The 18,822-nt window shown below is 41.0% G+C and overlaps 1 protein-coding gene across 1 annotated transcript; it reads left to right on the top strand.

The window, feature by feature from the left end:
* Positions 1-1,419: 1,419 nt before the first annotated feature.
* CHST10 (carbohydrate sulfotransferase 10) lies at positions 1,420-17,953 on the top strand. The gene is made up of 6 exons (XM_014892992.2): positions 1,420-1,742; positions 6,428-6,562; positions 9,332-9,429; positions 12,108-12,342; positions 14,552-14,657; positions 16,499-17,953. The coding sequence occupies exons 2-6, from the start codon at positions 6,463-6,465 to the stop codon at positions 17,034-17,036; spliced, it is 1,077 nt and encodes a 358-aa protein (XP_014748478.1). The 5' UTR covers positions 1,420-1,742; positions 6,428-6,462; the 3' UTR covers positions 17,037-17,953.
* The last annotated feature ends 869 nt before the right edge of the window (positions 17,954-18,822 follow it).

Genomic DNA, 18,822 nt, shown 5'->3' with positions numbered 1-18,822 from the left:
TGCATCAGCATTCAGACAACACCTGCCATCACAGTACAGCTGATCTTCACAGTGCTTTAGAGCAGCTTTCTTCTCCTGGAGCCTACACCCACCCTGTGTCTGCCATGTCAGGGTGAGAGGTTGGGGAATGCCCGGCTCTGCCTGCTGCTTTTAGGTGAATTGTTTCATTTCTCCCTGACCGAGGGCAACTTTCCTGCCTGATGGTGGGCTTCAGAAAATGGAAGAAATAGTAAGAGGTGTTTGGAGAAGCCCGAGGGAGGGAGAGTCACATGGAAAGGGCCTACTGATCTCTTTAACTCCCTAACAGGAGGCTGTAGCCGGGCGAGGACCGATTTCATGTCCCAAGTAGCAAGTGATGGGACTAGAGGAAGCAGCTTCAAGTTGCACCAGAGGAGATCTAGGTCAGGGTTTTTGGGAAAATTATTTCATGGAAAGGTTATCAAACATCGGCGCAGGCTGCCCAGGGCAACGGTGGAATCACCTTCCTGAAGTGTTCAGAAACCATAGTGCTGTGACCCTTGGGGACACAGTTTAGTGGTGGCCTTGGCAGTGCTGGGGGAACTGTTGGACTCAAAGACCCTAGAGGTCTTTTCCAATAGCTTATAAAAGAGAGACAAAAGTCTCGATATTCAACAAAATTTAGATTGCTTTGTTTGATATAAACAGAGCAAGCAGTGCGCTGGGGAACGTGAGAGGTCACCACCCACTCTATGCTCCACTGAACCGCAGCCCACAGCCTCTTCTTATACTATAGTTTCCCGCTGTAATCAATAATTTTTGGTTTTTTAGCTGTCACAATTTTGACAGGTAAGCAGTGGTGGTCGAATAAACATCCTTATCTCAATTCGCAAAATCTCCGGCGCTAGTCAGTTTCACAGATAACCATTTGGTCTTTGTAGATAATCACCAGCGAAATTCTGAAAGTCTGGTCCTTGATATATAGGCAGCATTGATCAGACAATGGCAGGAAGGGCTATCGGGAAGTCTGATTTTGCAAGCTGGTAGTAGATGCAACTTATTTGAAAAACATAACATAATATAACATAACAAGGTGATTTTAAACAGAATGATTTTATCATATAATTTCCTTTATCTAGTGTCCATGCTTCACTTCAGAGCTTAGTATTCTGGTTTATACAAACCTCAATGCTTTTGTGATTAACCCGAATCTTTTATCAATTATCACAAATATAAATGATTCTGTGATTTCCAGATACATATATTTTTTTAAAACACGGGCGTTAGTGACCTGGGAAAGATATTTCAACACTTAAAAACCCAAACGTAACAAGGCAAACATACGCATCCAAGTGCATACGCGCGAGTCGACTGGAACACCACGCTCGAGGGGAAGGAGGGAAGAGGCGGGGCGGTGCAAGGAGGGAAGGAGGGAGGGCAGAGCTGCCCAGCCCGCCCTCTATTCCTGCCTCTCCCTCCCGCCTTCGGGCGGCCGGGTGCGGCGCTGCGTCTTCTGGCAGCCGAACCGGGCCGTCTCCGCGGCGGCCTTCGCCTTCCTCCCCTTCCCGGCGGCGGGGCTGGGGCCTGCCCGCGGCCCCGGGAGGAAATGGAGGCGGCGGCGGCCGGGGCTGAGCGGGGCCGGGGAGGCGCCGCCGCCGCCCGCAGCCGGGCGGGAGGGATGCGCCGGCAGCCGGGGCCACCCGAGCGGGCCGGCCGTGCCGCCGAGTGAGGCGGGACCCCGCCGCCGCGGGCCGGGGCTGCGGGTCAGCGACGCTGGAGGGCCGGTAAGCCGGGGACGGGCCGGGCAGGGTCACGGGGGGAGGCCTGGCGGCCGCCAGCCCCAGGAAAAGGCTCCTCCGGCACCCTGGGGCGGGTGGGGAAGCCAGCGAGCGCTGCGGGCATGTGTTGTCCGGGGAAGCCCGCCCAGCTTCGTCCTCCGTCTCCAGAACGGGAAAAGTTTATGTCTGTTCATCCCAGGTTCTTGCGCCCGGAGCCGGGCTGGGACTGAGCATTGCCTCGGCTTGTCCCATGCCGGTCAGAGCACGGCCCTGGCGGGGACCGCTCTGGTCTTACGGAATGAATGGAGCACCCATGAAGCCTGGATGCAGGGGAAAGAGGAGCCGCTGCCTCTCCCAGCTGTGAAGAGCGTGGGGTGTCCGCTGGAGTGGGAGCTGGTGTCTGTCAGACAGGGCAGGGCGTGCGGGAGGCGAGGCAGGGTCCCGGCCGCAGCCCGGGGCCGCGGGACGGGCGCACGCCGGGCCTGGCCCGGGCCCGGGTGGGTCCCGCAGCGGGTGCCCGCGCTGCTGCCCTGGTGCTTGGTTCACATCCTGCTGACAGGTGAACTGCGTGCGCAGGGAGTGCTCCGGGCCCCAGCAGGAGCTGGAAGAGCAGACACGCAGGCCTGGTTAGTGCCCTCATGGGGAGGAGAGCCCTAGGTAAGAACCAGCCGGTTATGATATATGTTACAACGTTTAGTAGCACCATCCGACTTGCCAAAGGAGCGTCTGTGGTATATGTTAGTCTGAGATTTTTTAAAAGTATAACAAATTGGGCAGGTTTTCTTACCTGTAAGATAATACAAAGGAAACATTGATGAAAACGGGTTAGGTTGTCCCAGTTAGCTGCTGCTTGGCCATCCTTACTAGTTCCGTTTCCAGTCCCATCAGTCATCATGTGCTGATGGACAAGCAGTTGGGAGTTTGAGCCTCCTGGCCTGTCACTGCCATTGATGATGTGTGCAGGGACTGTCCTGCCAAGGAACCCCTGTGCAAGCAGCATAAACTGCAGAGCAGAGACTGGGCATTGAGTTTTAATGCTGCTTACATCTTTCAAACTTTGTCCCATCGTTCACTTGAAGACAGCAGTCTTCTACAAAGAATGAGTGTTTATTCAAGGTAGCAGATTACTTGCAGGCCACAAGTCAAGCCTGCCATTCTACGTCTTGATCTTTGGTTCATGTTTGTGTTGTGTGTTGGTGATCCCATTTTTTTTCTCATGCAAAACCTTTCGTCTGCCTAATCTGAGGGTTATGTGACAGTTTGTGGTAGCTCTGAGAGAGAAGGACAGAAATGGGTGGGGACAGGAGTTTTGAGATATTGTGCTGCTAAAAAGTGTAGAATTGCAATAAGAGGGAGAAAGTAACCAGAAATCTGTGTATTTAATTGTGAGAAAATGGACTAAACCTTCAACATGTTTCTTGCTTTTGTCTACTTGTAAAGAAAAATCGTGCTTTAGACAGCCAGAAATAGAAGACTGTTTTGGAAGCAGAAGGTGCCTTTTAAAGAGAAAAAACAGAAGCTAGTACATGTATTTACTAGAAAATAAGTGCAGGAGAGACAACAGAAATACAGTAAGGTTAGAGATAAAATAGGAAATGCAATTGCCCTATGTGAAACAATAAAAATATTAAGGTAGAGACAGAGAAACGACATAAGCACATTATTATTTTTTTAAGTATTGATCATTGCATTTAAGTGAGCATAAATGGTTGAGGTACTTCTGTCTGTAACTTTGAATAGTTCTGCTTCTTGAGATCATTGATGAACTGCTGATACAGATGTGCTTTAGGATGCTAACAGTGAGTAACAATGTGGTAATATCATAATTACATGATGACAGATTCTCTGACAAGACCCTTACTCTCATGAGTATGGTTGCAGATTTCCTGTGCACATTAAAAACAAAAGAGTAGACAAAACTGTTTAATGTTTTCCTCTCAGCTTCTACCTCTTGAAGGGTAAAAGTGGTGGTTCTTATGGATGTGTCTGCAGTTCTGACCCTTTCCTGCTCTGTAAGCCCTGTCCTTAACGTGAGAATTGTACTGCTTGTAGGTGACTGGCTGAAATGCTCTCCTGTCCCTACAGCACAGGACCTGGCAGCAGGGTCCTCTCTCCACTAACTGCATTTCAGGTCAGAGCACACAGGAACTGCATTTCCCATGTGATTTAACACAATTTCTTAGAAATCCAATACATAAATTACATAAGGGGATATAGATCAATAGTCTTTACTGAATGGTGTGCATCCATCACTGTTATAGAAGTGGGCAGACTAACAGAGATGTAGAACACATATACTGAATTGGGCAGAGAGGTTTGGCCCAGACTTTTCATTAACCATCAGCTACAGCTTTTCAGAAGTATAGAGATTTTCCTTCTGCATAGTGTTCTCTGCAAGTTTCTGTCAGTGTGCTGCATTCAGTGTTTTGAATGTTGAATAGTTCTCATAGTTTTAGCGGAGCTACCTAAAAAGTAAAAGGTGTCATTACTACAGTTCTGTCTTGATATCCAATCTGAATTTTTGTCTTCTGTGAGAGCTGGAAATGAATATGATGTCTGAGAGTAAAGGTAACAAATCTCAGTGCTTAAATGGAAGACAGTGCATTTCATACTAGACTGAAAAATGAGGACCTTTGAGACCTGGTGGTTTTCAGCATGAATCTTAGGGCAGGTTTGCACTAGTGCAGTGGTAGGATGGGAATAACTTTTGAATAACTACTTAGCTGAAAAGAGGCCAGTCTGATGGAGTTTCTATGATATTTGCCTTTCATGGTCAACAGTTTTCCAGATCATGAAGAATTAACATGTTTCAGTTGTCAGCCAGGGAATTGCAGCAATAAACAGGAGATGACAAACATTGTCTTAATGTAGCACCTGTAGTCGTCCAAAAGACAATTCATATCTAGGTGTGGTGTTTTTAGAAGTACTTAAAAATGGACTCATGACAGAAGAGGGGGAAAGCAAGGAACTTTCAGAAGCCAAGCTGAAAAATGTTGCAGTGAGAAGATAAAAGTAGGCCTGAACACTGCCACTAGCTAATTTTTTTTCCCTTTTACTGGAGATACTCAATTATTTTCTTCCTCTTACCCATTTTGCATACATTATTTGGGTTCCAAGTCTGTTTTGAGCTGCTTGACTGCCTGCACAGGCTTTCAGCATATCCTGAAGATGGTTCACTGCTGTCAGCTGTGGAGAGAATTCTTCCTGGAAACATTTGTATTGCTGGAAAGCAATTGCAAAAGCTAGTTGGAAAAGCAATTGCCACCTGTAGCAGTAGTAGTGATGTTGCAGATGAGCATGCAAACAACATCAAAACCGGGCTTACTTCTGTTATTGAAGCTTTGTGGGAATGAAGAAGCTGGAATCCTGGTATATGACTGAAAAGTTTTAAAAATACTTCCTTAGAAGTATTAACTAACTTTTTTTTTTGCATCATAACTGGGAATGAGGGCATTTAATGTATTCCTTGGCAATTTACTTTAATGGCTGTATAGAAATTGTGATGACAAGCCATGCAGATGTGGCTCTCATTGAAGTTGCATGTGGCTACTTTAGGACTGAGTTTGATCCTGTTGCTAGTTACAGGATTGTTGTGAGGATGTCATTGTTTGAGATTTTTGTATTAGATCCTCTTTGGTTAAATGTTTGAATGTTATGTTGCTTTTGTCCTCAAAAGGAAGCATTCACTCTTTTCAGCACCTGAGTTCAGCCCCTCAGGTGTCTTATCTCTCCAGCAACAGTAGAGACAATAGTGCTGTATTTTTGTAGGTTTTGGATGTGAGTTGTTTTTTTTTATTTGCGGTGGAGCTTTTGCAGATACCTGGTGTACACCCCTGTGTCTATTGCCTATCAGAAGTTGGAAATTCAGCTTAAGATATAGCTTAAAATTTTCCATTTCTCTTAGTGGCTGGGAACTTCAATCTTTCTTTGTCATTGGTTTCCTTATATTTAATCTTTCAGTCATAGAGAATAATTTATTAAGATAGCAGTTTCAAAATTCAGGATAGAACTGCTTGTATTCAGTCAGTTCCTGTGGGTGATTGCTTTGCTTATTAAAACTGCACTCTGAAGTGTTTGGGTAACCCTTCCTGCACTCCTAAGGAAGTTCTGATTCAGCTACAGGTAGTAGGCACTGCTGCAAGGAAACTGAAAAATATTTGGCCAGCTTAAGCTTAGTGTTCCAGATTGGTAGTTTCCAGCCTGTAATTTCTGTAGCTGGAGAGGGGAAGAGTCTATTCTATATGTCATAAGCTGACTTGGGATAACCGAGTGTAGTGTAATGTTACATATACCACTGAGAGCACAACTTTCTTCATTCTCCCTTTCCTACAATGGGCTGTCTTGCCAAGCTGAATCAAAAAATAAACTCTTCTTAAAAAAAGTTGGGGTTTTTGATTTGTCTCCTGAAACATTCAGACCAACAGTGCTATTCCCAGCCCAAGCAGGAGGGAGGAATGGGTACACAGGGGTGAAGGAGTGAAGACTCCTTTGGATAGCAGCAAGTGGTTACGTTGCCTCAGCCTTAAGGTTAGTTAAAAATACCGCTGAATGGACAAAAAATAAAAAGTGAAATCTACTGCTCTGTTTTATGAGACACATGTATGAAAATCTTTTCTTTTTGGTTATGGAAAGTATTTTTCTAAACTGTAACAAAAAATAATTAATGTGTCTATCTTTTCTCTTTAAAACAGGAAGTGCCAGCTTTATATGGCTCACATCTGACAACATGCACCACCAGTGGCTGCTGCTAGCTGCATGCTTTTGGGTGATATTCATGTTCATGGTTGCTAGCAAGTTTATCACATTGACTTTTAAAGACCCAGATGGTAAGTTTAGCTTTAATGTTTGATGTGAAACAGAAAACTGAATAGTGCTTCACGAAAATACTATTTTATATGAAAAGTAGTTCTTGGCATGTTATTACTTCTTCAGTAGGACTGAGAACAGACCAACTAAATTTCTGAAAGTGACAGTGCTGATATTCAGCTCATTTTCTTGCTAGAAGTCTGTAAATCTGCATCACAGGAGATTTTTTTGATGGTTAAGAACTGAAGAGATCATGTTTGGCAGTGCTGTCTTGGTAGGTCTGCTTTTTCCAGTACATTTAGTTTCAGTATTTGTGATCTACTTGGGGTAGAAGTTACGAGCAAAAGCAACAGAGCAGTATTACCTGTTTAAAGTCAGAAGAGACTCAGAAGGTACTGAGAAGCTCATTTCACATTATACTAGTTTGTGTCTTTTTGTCACTGTCCTGTGGCTGAGGCATTATGTAAAACCTGTGGAAAATTTTATTTCATTTGCAATGCACTTTGCCTAGCCACCTCTGGCCTGCTTCTTGCATTAATTCAGTTTTATCCCCTGTTTGACTTGTAAACAGCTTATAGGCTTTTGCTTAACTTAAGTAGCTGAGATGTTATTATGATGAGGAATTTAAGCCATTTGATGACACCACACAGCCTGTTAGTTCTGTGTCTGCTGGAGAGATGCTCTTACAAAGCCATCCTACTGAGAGTTTTGGGTGAAGGTGATGATATGACTTTGAGTCTTAAGAGATCTGTGTTTCTGCATCTTCCTAAGACATGCAAAAAAAATGTAATTTTTGAAACATTGGCACTTGTGCCCTATTTTTCAATAACTTGATAATGGATAAATACATTAGGTGTAACTTTATATATAGTATGCATCTATGTGAAGATTTATTCAGCAAGTCTTACAGAGGAGATCTGTAAACTAAACTAGCTTTTCTTGGACCCAGCTGCTCTGTCCTGGTACATCTGCAAATCAGCTAGTCTTATGTTAGGTAGTTATATCTTCCAGTATTTCCCTCTATGTCAACTCTTGTTTCCTGGCTCAGGTATTCTTTGGGTGGTTCTTTTAATCAGAATTTGTCAGGAAAATTAAAATGTAGTTAAAAAAAAATAATTGCTAGAGCATAGCCTCTGCATTTACTTGCTTTTTATTATCTTGACTTGCCAAGTTTTTTTTCTATACTGAATCTTCCACTCCATTTGAATAGTTCTCTGAGCAGATGATATATAAATTCTTAAGCTTGTCCTGCAAAGGCGTGACAATGGTTATATACATATGTGTTGGAGTGTTTGTAATAAAACTAATGAAGGGAAATACTTTGAATATACCAACAAAATTTTGGAGCAAGTCCAAACAGGATGGCAAATCCTGGAGAAGTTCTTCTAGAATTAATAAAATATGACTTGTCAGAAATTTTTTCTTATTTGGATGTGTCTTCTTAGCAGATAGAATAAAACCAGCAGATGCTCAATGAATCAATGTTCTTCTGTTTAAGCCTTTTACTGATGTCTTGGGTGCATGAGCAATAGGAACTTCTTAAGGAGCAGTTTTCTGTCCATCGTTCCTAGTAGCATCTACAGGCATGGTTCTACACAATGATAGTGGAAAAATAGTTAAGCTGCTCTTTCACTGAATCAGATTACTGGTATTTTCCAGAAGAACTCCATGAAGTAAGTCTGTGCACAGCAATAATTACAGTTTCTGAATGCTTGAATGCTTACATTTCTTTAAGTTTTAACTTGCTTTTCCCTGCGAGCCCTTTGTTAAAATCCAGTGTAGGCAGAGTAGAGTACTCCCTGAAGAAAAGGACATAGGCAGTGCACGCATTTTCTCAACCATGAAACAGTAAGCCCTTGTGGATGCAGATGAGGAAACATTCATAGAAGAATCTCTATGAAGGGAAAAGTAATCCAGTATGGGTGGAAAGAAATTTTCAGGGAGAAATTATGTTCTTTTTGCTTTGTAGTTAGGGAAAGCCGCTTCAAATTATTTTTGATCTTTCTGCACTGTGTAGGCTAAAGCCATAACCTTGTGTTATTTTTTTTGCTTTTACTGTACCATACTAAATGCAAAAGATGAAAAGGGTTCTTCCTTACATGCTTTAATTTGGTCTCAAACTATTAGTTGCCCTAAAATCACTAAAAAAGAACAAGAGTATCAGCTGAGGTTGTTGTTGTGAGAATCTCTAAGGAAGGCCATCAGTCTGGTAATAAAGGAAAGAGGGGATTTTTATTTATGTTTGGTTATAGGTGCTTACTTAGAACACCACAGAAATAAAAGGGTGTCCATAATGACACTTTTCTTCTTGTAGATTTAATATAAAAAAGAAACATTTCTATCAGTATAAAGGGGTATAGATAGATTTAAGTTTTTTATTTGGACATGCTTTGGCAAGTTCATCGAAAAATAAAAATCTCCTATGTAGAAGTCATATAGTTATATCAAATTGTCTATCCAAGTGCACTATTTGGATCCAAGACTTTGATGTCTATCTGCACTTCTTAGAAAAAAGCAAAGCAAACAACCAAAAAAACCAAGTAAAATATAATGAGTATGTTTCTTTGATAAAACTCAAATGAAGTTGCATCCAAAATTCTCACAGAGTGCATCCTTTAAAATATTCATAGTCTGTGTCTGTCTTGTCTAGTACCTTTCCATATAGAAACAAGTCCTAGTGTTTTGTAAGCTTAATACAGGAAGTAAATTTCCTGTGTTGTAGTTGTAAAGCAGAAATAGTTGCTTTCCCCATACCTTCTGTAATGCTGTTATCTCTCTCCCTTCTTTAGGCTATGGTGCCAAGCAAGAGCCATTGATACTGACAGCTGTGACAAAAGTGGAGGACGTACACGTGCCAGAGGAAAAACATTGGCCTGAAGAATTCCAGGTGCATACTGTTGAGATAAGGGTTATGTGTATTAAAGAGTAGAAGAAAATATGAGATTAAGGAAGAGCTTCCTGTTGTTAAGATGAATTGCTAGACAGGAATTATTTATTCAGACTGTTCTATTTAGATAGAACTGACAGAATTCATTTTAACTTCACAAAGCTGGTTTGTTACAGTAACCTGCTGTCTTGTTTCATCTGAATGATTCAACTTAATGTGCTTCCATTTCTAGGAGAAAATTGTTACAGTATTCCTTTATCAAGTCAGGACAGTTGTTTTTGTTAGCCTTTTTAATATAATGGCCCAGTTTTGGATTATTTGTGTTCAGTCTTGCCATAGCGATCAGGCTTGTGGTTGTTTGAGGGCAAGCTTGTGTCTTCTCTATTCTCTTAGATTTCTGCCAATCTCTCTGTTTCTTTTTATCAGCATCAATTTTTTTTTTCATGTTTTGTGTTCTTTGTGTTTCACATTTCAGCATTTTTCCAAAGTAGAACATGAACACAATAGTAGTCAATACCAGTTGATCTTTTAGGTGCGTAGTTCTGTGCTTTCAGCAAATTGACAATGAAACTCTGAAACTCCTTTATACAAATGTAAACTTGAGAGCAGTTGCAGAGTGGGCTTTTTTTGTTTTTGCATTAGTACATAAGTCATCTTATGTTTAAAGTATTTTTGTGATGCATCATGGAAGGTAAGTTAGCTGTATAAATATGATTATTTTTGTTTTCATTTTTCGAAACCATGAAATTTAAGTTACCTTCAAAATACTCAGGAAAAACACTTTGCTCAGTGGAAGACTGGCAGATACATATAGTGAGTTTTAATAGCTTTCTATACTAGTATGGAAGAGGATAATAAGGTTTCTGGATCTAAAGTAATTCCCACTTGACTTCCTGACAGCACGAAATGTAGAATAACAACATTAATTTTGGTTGCATGCAGAAAGAATTGTTTGGACAGATACAATAATCTGACAGACTGTTGAGATTACATTCTGAGCAGGGGGTATTAGAGAAGAGTAACAAACAGAAAAAGTAGAATATTTTTTCCTTATGGAAGGTTGAGACAAGTAAAATAATTCTTTTTTCATCTGTAGCTTGGACACTGTACTTAAAATCATGGAATGGTTTGAGTTGGAAAGGAGTGTTGAAGATCATGTAGTTCCAAGCCCTCTGCCAAGGACGAGGACACCTTTCATTAGCCCAGGTTGCTCAGAGCCCCATCCTACCTGGTCTTGAACATTTCTGGGGTGGGCCACCCACAGCTTCTCTGGGTAACATGTTCTAGTGCCTGACCACCTTCATAGAAAACAATTCCTTCCTAATGTCTAAACCTATTTTTTTTCAGTTGAAAACCATTACCCCTGTCTTGTCACTACAGGCCCTGGTAAAAAGTCTGTCTTTCTTACAAACCCCGTGTAGTCATTGAAAGGCTGCAGTGAGGTTCTCCTGGAGCCTTTTCTTCTCTGGGCTGAGCAGCCGCAGCTGTCTCAGCCTATCTTCGTAGGAGAGGTGCTCCATCCCTGACCGTCTTCATGGCCTCCTCTGGGCCTTCCCTTAACAGGTCCATGTCTTTCCTGTGCTGGGGCCCCAGGGCTGCATGCAGCACTCCAGGTGGCAGTAGAGCAAAGGCAGAGAATCACCTCCTTTGACCTGCTGGCCAGGGTGCTTTTTTATGCATCCCAGGGTGCAGTTGGCTTTCTGGGCTGCAAGTGCACACTGCCACCACATATCCGATTTTTCACTCATCAGTATCCCCAAGTCCTTGGCATGGTTGGTCTCAATCAGTTCATCCCCTAGTCTGTATTGATATTGGGGATTGCCAGTCAAGTTAGTGGAAAGGTGAAAATTTGTCTGTATAAATTTAAATTTACCCATCACGTCTTAATAAGAGAAGTTCCTTTTTTCTCTCACTCTACTAGTTGTGAGGCAAGAGGTGGTTGTGGTTCCTCTCTTAGTCTCAGAAAAATGAGACATGTGAAACAGCTCATCCATTTTTGAGGAGATGTATCCTGCTACTTCTTTTGTTTGTCACACTGATGCTTATTGTTCACATTTCTATTCACCTGATTTTATTTTAACTTGGATAAATGGAAACACTGGATGCCTACAGGTGCTAGAAAACAACACAACAACACAGACCTTTTATCCTAAATTTTTTTCCAGCCAGATGAGTCACAAATATTCTGAGTTGGAAGGGACCCACAGGATCATCGAGTCCAACTCTTAGCCTACACAGAACGTCCCCAAGAGTCACACCATGGGTCAGCCCCATCTTCTCAGAGCTTAAAGCATAATTTATGTTGAAATTCCTGTCCCAACCTCTCAGAAGCTTTCTTACAGGTTGTTGAAACTCTGTGGGAGTTGCAGTATTTGATCAGGGCATGTTTTATCCGCACAGATAAGACCCTGCTGCTGTGCAGCAGACTTAAATTGTTGTATGGAAAAGCTCTTAGTGCTGTATACTACCATAAAATGTCTTAAGAGTTGAACTGGTGTACAGCAGCAGCACAGGAAGCAAACTCTGGACTACTCCTTTAATTAATACATAGCAATGTTTTAATCATGAATCTGGGAGTCATTAGGTGCATAGTTTGGGGATTTTTATACTTTAGAATTTGATCTGAAAACTGAAGTCTTTAACTTTGCTTTTTTCTTTCTCTTCTGCATTTCATAAAGCCAACTGGAAAAGCTTTTTCAGGAAATCTGATCCACCAACCCCTTATTCATATGGAAAGACTTGAGCTTCTCAGGAATGTCTGCAGAGACACTGCATTGAGAGATCTCTCTCATGCCGCAGTTTCCAAATTCGTCTTGGACCGAATATTTGTGTGTGACAAGCACAAGATCCTGTTTTGTCAGACGCCAAAAGTGGGCAACACTCAGTGGAAAAAAGTCTTGATCGTTTTAAATGGTATCTACTTTTCTGTGGGTGTGTGGGTTTCTTTGAGGAGGAGGAGGAAATGGAATTGCTCTAACTGGGGCAACTAAAACGGATTCTTTCTGCATTTCTGTACACTGATACTTAATTTCAGCTTTTCATTTATCACAGTTGTTTCTAGTCCTTTCAAAACATCCCCTTAAAATGAGATCTGTTCTTTCTGTAAAAATAAATAATGTTATTACTTGGCTCAGAAGTTACTTGAGTCATGGCAGAGTACCCATATGCATGTGGTAGGTAGGTTTCTTATCATTGACAGGGTGCACTAATTTATAGAATTAGGAACTATATGACAAGGTACTGTAATTCCTTAGTAACAATAATATGAAATTTCTAGCTAAAGACCAGTGACTTTTAACTAGGGATTTTAGCCATGAAGAAAGCCAGTTGGCAGCTGCTGTTGGTCTGCATTTTTGAAATCTTGTGTGTGTTCTATCAGTGAGCCATCATAAGAGTTAAGATTCTGAGGTGCTTAATGCAATAGTTTGGTCACTAAAGATATGTTATAAAAGATAGTGAAAGAAGGAAAAAGGGACTAGTGTGTTTGAAAAATTAGCAAATGAGCTGCGTCCCTCAGCAAAACTTTTCTAGCAAGCAGTACTAACATTAAAAACTTCAGTGTTAATTTCATCATTCATCTATGGATGTGAGCTAAAAATCTAGCAGAGATACACCCATACCCATGTATGTGCATACTTTTTAATACCTATGAAAGCCACACTCAAAGTGTTAAATATAGAACTGTGTGAGTGCATTGGAAGTACCTGCTCTTACCAGCATTTGAGAGATAACATGCAAAGAATGCCTCAGGATGGGCAGGGATGTATTGGCTGTGCTGAGTGGAGGATAATTCATGTCTTAACAGCAGGGAACTTTTCACCTTGAGTTTCCTAGTTCTGCCATGTTGGATAATGATAGAAAATTGCTTGCACGTAAACACTGGTCTCTTGTCTTAAGCTGGTGTCTGCTGATGAAGGCTACTCCTGTGGTTGACCTAACTTTCTCCTCTTTGGGTAGTCTCAGAAGGCAGGACTGATACTTGAGGGGGAATAGTTTATGTCCAAATACCTAAGTGATATTTGGAGGTACAGGATGGGGAGATGCAGCTTTGGCACTGTGTGGGAGCTAACTCTGCTGCTGCTTGTACTGAATATGTTCTCTGAACGAATGCAAGGTATTGGTTTCTGAAGCTGTCTAATCTGACATCTGTTGTCCACATGCGATTCACCTATGGTACCAAAAAATACAACTGAAACTGATAAAATACAACCCCAGTCTCTACCCCTCATCCCTGCTCATTCCAGGAAAAAAAAAAATTGAAAAACTGAGCAGCTGACTGGTGTGTATTATTCACTTCAGTTCTGGAAACAAGAAGGCTGTAGAGGCTTTCACTTGACAGGATTGTTTTGTAGCACCCTGTGCTTGTTGCAGGTTGTTATTCTGAAACAATGCTGTTGTGGGAAGACTTATGCCTGAAGGCCAAGGGGCCACATGAGATGTTTCTCAAGGTCATAAAACCTTCCAGGATCAGGATGCTAAAATGAACGCAGCAGAGTTAAGTGATACTATTTTTCTTGTCAGCTCATGTGCTTGCAGAAATGAATATCTGGAGACTTATGTTGTTAATTTTAGTGCCTTTTAATCTGTGGAGTACTCTCTGATTGGATTTTTTGTTTCAGCACAGCATACTTGTTAAAAAAACTTTACGGATCCTGAAAGCAAAGTACTTTTGCATTGAAGCAGTTCCAAAAGCAGCTCATAGCATTTTTTTTTTGTTGGTGGTTGAAATTCAGCCAAAAAGCTGATTCCTTCTTCTGAGATAATCCTGAAAGTCTTCCTCCATTTGTATGTGCCGGCAGAGGGAAAGAGAATGGGGACACTGACATGTGAGGAGTTATAGGCTTAGATGTAATTGCAATGAAATTTGCATAATATGCATTTCTGAGGATTTGGGGGCCATTTGGTCTTGGACCTTGATGTCACATACCCTAAAGCATTTTAACAGTTTTCAGCTTCACAGTCAGAATCTCTCATAATTTAACAGTTTTAAACATAGTAACTTTAAATGGTAAAAATAAAGAGAACGACATAAAACTGTCAGCCAAAGGCACACATGCTTGCTTATACTCACTGTTTTTTTCCCTTGAATGAATCACTTGCTCTCTCATTTTGATTTACCTAGGAGCATTTTCGTCCATAGAAGAGATCCCGGAAAACATTGTACATGATCATGAGAAGAATGGCCTTCCACGCTTGTCCTCTTTCAGTGACTCTGAAATTAAAAAACGGTAAGTGCCTCTGCCAGCAAGTGTGAGAGGGGTTTGAGGTCCGTGGTGTTATGAGCAATCAAGGGTACAGCTGAAGTCTGCCTCTGAAACTGAGGACAGCAGGGTTTCTGCTCCACCACTTGTATTATGGCACTATTCTGTTATCCTCACAGATGTTGCTGTCTGCCTTCCTGCTGGCTTTGAAGGAGACCACCAGTATAATTTGTGATGTAGTTAGGTGAGCCAACCAACTCCCTGAGATACAAGGTTTCTGTAATTCAATGCATACCTAGCTGTTAGATAGTTGACCTTCAGAACTGAAGGTTTAATTGGACAGCCCATCCTGATGTCTTGTATGGTAAAGCTTACTGCCTACAGGTAAGATTGTCATTGCAGCAGACTTACTGGGACTGAACTGGTTAGATTAAATTGTCAGTGCTTCTTAGCCCCAGAATATTTTCCATTCAACTGAACCATTTTTTCTTCCTGTTTAAGTGCTTCTGGTTATTTTCAGAGCCAAAAAATACTCCTCAATAGAACTTCTACATCACTTTGGCTAGATTTTTAACTATGCCTGCTCTTATCTTTACTAGTGCCTATGCCATGTATAATGCCTGTTAGGGGTGGCAGCATGGAGAGAACAGGACATAGGATGGCAGTGGACACTTGTAAGCATGTACTTGCATGCATTACACCATTCTGAAAAGTCAGTCCTTTATACATGTGTCACACACCAGTAAACCTCAGTGCAAGGTGTCCTGTTGCATGCAGTGGCACAAGGACATTTATCACAGCTGTGCCTGTAGATTTGGGGTCACTTGTTTGTGTTAATATTGTGTGAAGGAAAATATTGTCACTGCGCTCTTGAGAACATGGGTCTGTTCTCCTCCCTGTGAGCAGCTGTGCAGAAAGGAACTGTTCACCTGGAATGAGCCCTAGTTAGGGTATATGAAGTCGAATCCATTATTGCTTGGGTTGCTGCATTCTGCTCAGCATGGAAGCTATGCTGGAGGTGTGTAATGTGGCTTTGGTTGGGATCTGAAATTACCAGAGTTTTAGGTGTGGAAAGCAGGATGGTGTGGATCTGTTGATTTAGTTTGCTGACCTCTATCTACCCCTGCCTGGCTAGGAGTAAGTCAAGAGTATTTGAAGTATGATTCAAGTGCTGTACATGCTGAAGAGTCCATCCACATCCAGTCTATCCATCTTTATTTCAGGACTGGGCTCTAAATCTCTTTTCTTAGCTATTTATTGAAATAAGCTTTATTTTCAATTTATTCCTCCTACAGATAATCTGAATACAGAATATTATATATATTACAGTATCACAGTAATACATGGAATTCTGTTGAAAACTGTGGTCTCATATTTCAGTGGTGCTCTCAGCCATTGTTGAAAGCGTGACAAAACATCAAAATAAAATACCATTCTTAATTTTTTATACTTAAGAAGCAATTAATCCAGCTGCCTGCCAGTGAAAAATGCAGCCTTCTTATGCATTTATCTTCACCAATGCACTTGTCCCCATGTCCTTATGTATTTTGCTTTTTGAGCTTGATCACATGACATTACAAATACCTTTAACTTGGAGCTCTCAGTGTCTTTTGTCTCCTGTTTATTATGGATTGAGATAAGCTAAACTCCAGTTTGAATAAAATGTGAAAATTAGGATGAGCTATTTCTTCTTTGTCCTGTTTGTAAAAGCTGCTAGTAAGATAGAAATTGTGTCCTACTGATTAGAATATTGATGCAAGTGCTCTAAGATTCACGTTGCTATGTCTGTGGTCAGAGTTTATGTACATTTTGTAAGTATATGCTAAACACTTTGCTGAATCCTTTAATTTTTTTCTTTCTTTGTTTAGACTGAATTTATACTTCAAGTTTTTTATTGTTAGAGATCCATTTGAAAGACTTATTTCTGCATTTAAAGACAAGTTTGTTCACAATCCTCGGTTTGAACCTTGGTACCGGCACGAAATTGCTCCCGGCATCATTCGTAAATACAGAAAGAATCGCACAGAGACCAAAGGGCTGCAGTTTGAGGATTTTGTGCGCTACCTGGGGGACCCCAATCACCGGTGGCTGGATGTTCAGTTTGGTGACCACATCATTCACTGGGTAACATATGTGGAACTTTGTGCTCCCTGTGAAATCACGTACAGTGTGATTGGACACCACGAAACCCTGGAGGACGATGCTCCATATATCTTGAAAGCAGCCGGCATAGACCACTTGGTATCTTACCCCACAATCCCACCAGGCATAACAGTGTACAACAGAACGAAAGTAGAGCGGTACTTTTCAGGAATTAGCAAGAGAGACATAAGACGCCTCTATGCACGATTTGAAGGAGATTTTAAACTCTTTGGTTATCCTGAGCCTGATTTCTTGCTTAACTGACACCTGGGATAAGATCTGAAAAAGTATGTCATGGATTAATCTAAACCTGTGTGAATAACAGCTGCAACACTGGCAGAGCTGAGAATGACCATTTGTTTTCTAGCTTTTTGATGTTGCTCCACTTTTCAGTGAAATATTTGTCATATGAACATGTAGGGGCTTATAGTTGTTTCCTGACCATGTTTTCAGTACATGACATTGCAATCTGTTAGGAATTACAATTCTGTTATCTAAAATACAGAATTTGACTTCTCCCCTCTCTCCTTTAGGAAAAAAGAGGGAGAACAAATGGGCTATGATCTTCCTCTCCTCCCAGACAGAATGCCATTTTTGAAATGTTGTGAAGTATTTACAAAGATGGCAGTTTCACTCTAGGTTAACCCTGGCACTTGGGTAAACATGATTCCTGCTCATGAGAAAGTCATGTAGTCTCCCATGAGCTTTGTAAATGAGAGGCCAGTACAAGACTAGAAATTAAATGCTTGACAAATATAACCATCTAGTCATGTGACTGCTACCATAGCACTGAGCTAATCCATTCTTATTTGTGAAAAAACGAACCTAATTAGACTGAAGCTTTTAGAGATGTAAGAAAATGAACTGGTTCCACACCCCAGTTGTCTCTGTATTTTTGTCAAGTGTTTACTGTATTTACTACTGATGTATTGAGCCTCATAATTCTACTTTTGATTTTCAAGAGATTATTTAACTCCTGACTGTGTAAGTTATGTGAGAACACCAGCTGCAAGTGGAGCATAAAGGAAATACGAAACTGTTAAGGGAACTGTTAAGGAAAATTAATTTAAAATATCAGTTGTATTTGTGGGAGCACATATAATAATGACAAGATGCTCTCACACAATTTAACCTGTCTTTTCTTCTAACAGTTAAAATTAATAAAGAAGTTACAAAAGCAAGATGTCATATTAAAGAGTTGCTTACTTGGATTAACAATCCACCTTTTTCTTATAGTCAGTCTTGCTCAGTTCAGTACCTCAGAGAAGAAAGTTTATCCCACTCTGAAAATTCATCTCCCTGCTGCTAAAGAAGAGAAGGAGACAAGATGAGTCTCTGATTTTTTTCCAGTGATTCACTGCCATGGTGTCTCAAGTGAAAAATGACTAACATTTATGTTACTGATATGGTAAATTGGCTATTTGCCAAAAGTTTAAGTGTTGCCGAAATTTGTGTACCAAGTTATGCATAAAAAAAAAAAAGAACTTTTTTAAGTGGATGCAACCATCATATTTGCTTGTGTTTGCATTATGTCTTATAAAGAGCAATCTCTTCTCTGAGTTTATCAGCAATAAAAATCAGTATGCTGCCACTTCATCTTGCAGGCCATGGAAGAGAGACCAAATATGAAATACAGGAATTGCTCAGTTGCAGTGAGTATGTGAACTGTATTTTTTAAATCATAGTCCCAAAATATTTATTTTCAGATCAGCATAATGTTGCTGGCTAGAAATGCTAATGACAGCCACTGCTATGGAATTTGCTTTTAAATCCAGCCACTGTTTATGTTTTTGATAGCTTTCTGTATTAACACAAGGAAGCATCTTGTACTTGTGTAAAAGGAAAGCTGTGCCAAGCTGACGTGCTGCTACCCACAAACCGGAAGCCCTGTTGTAGCTGGAAATTATTTTAGAAAGATCTGAACAGATGAACTGAAATAAAGGAGAATCATTAACTGGGCATTGTTAGCAAGAGAATAATCCAGGGTGGCAAAGTTGGAAGGTAGGGTATTTTTCAGGTTGGTTTGTTTTGGTTTTTTTGACAACAATTA

Source organism: Sturnus vulgaris, chromosome 2 (assembly GCF_052056855.1).
Source record: "Sturnus vulgaris isolate bStuVul1 chromosome 2, bStuVul1.hap1, whole genome shotgun sequence".
NCBI lineage: Eukaryota > Metazoa > Chordata > Aves > Passeriformes > Sturnidae > Sturnus > Sturnus vulgaris.
The sequence above is the reverse complement of the archived record's forward strand: the minus strand, read 5'-3'. Positions and strand labels throughout refer to the sequence as shown.

Coding starts and splice junctions, on each gene's coding strand:
- CHST10 (XM_014892992.2), top strand. CDS start 6,463: ATGCACCACCAGTGGCTGCTGCTAGCTGCATGCTTTTGGGTGATATTC. Junction 6,563..9,331: donor GACTTTTAAAGACCCAGATG/GTAAGTTTAGCT, acceptor TCCCTTCTTTAG/GCTATGGTGCCAAGCAAGAG. Junction 12,343..14,551: donor AGTCTTGATCGTTTTAAATG/GTATCTACTTTT, acceptor TGATTTACCTAG/GAGCATTTTCGTCCATAGAA.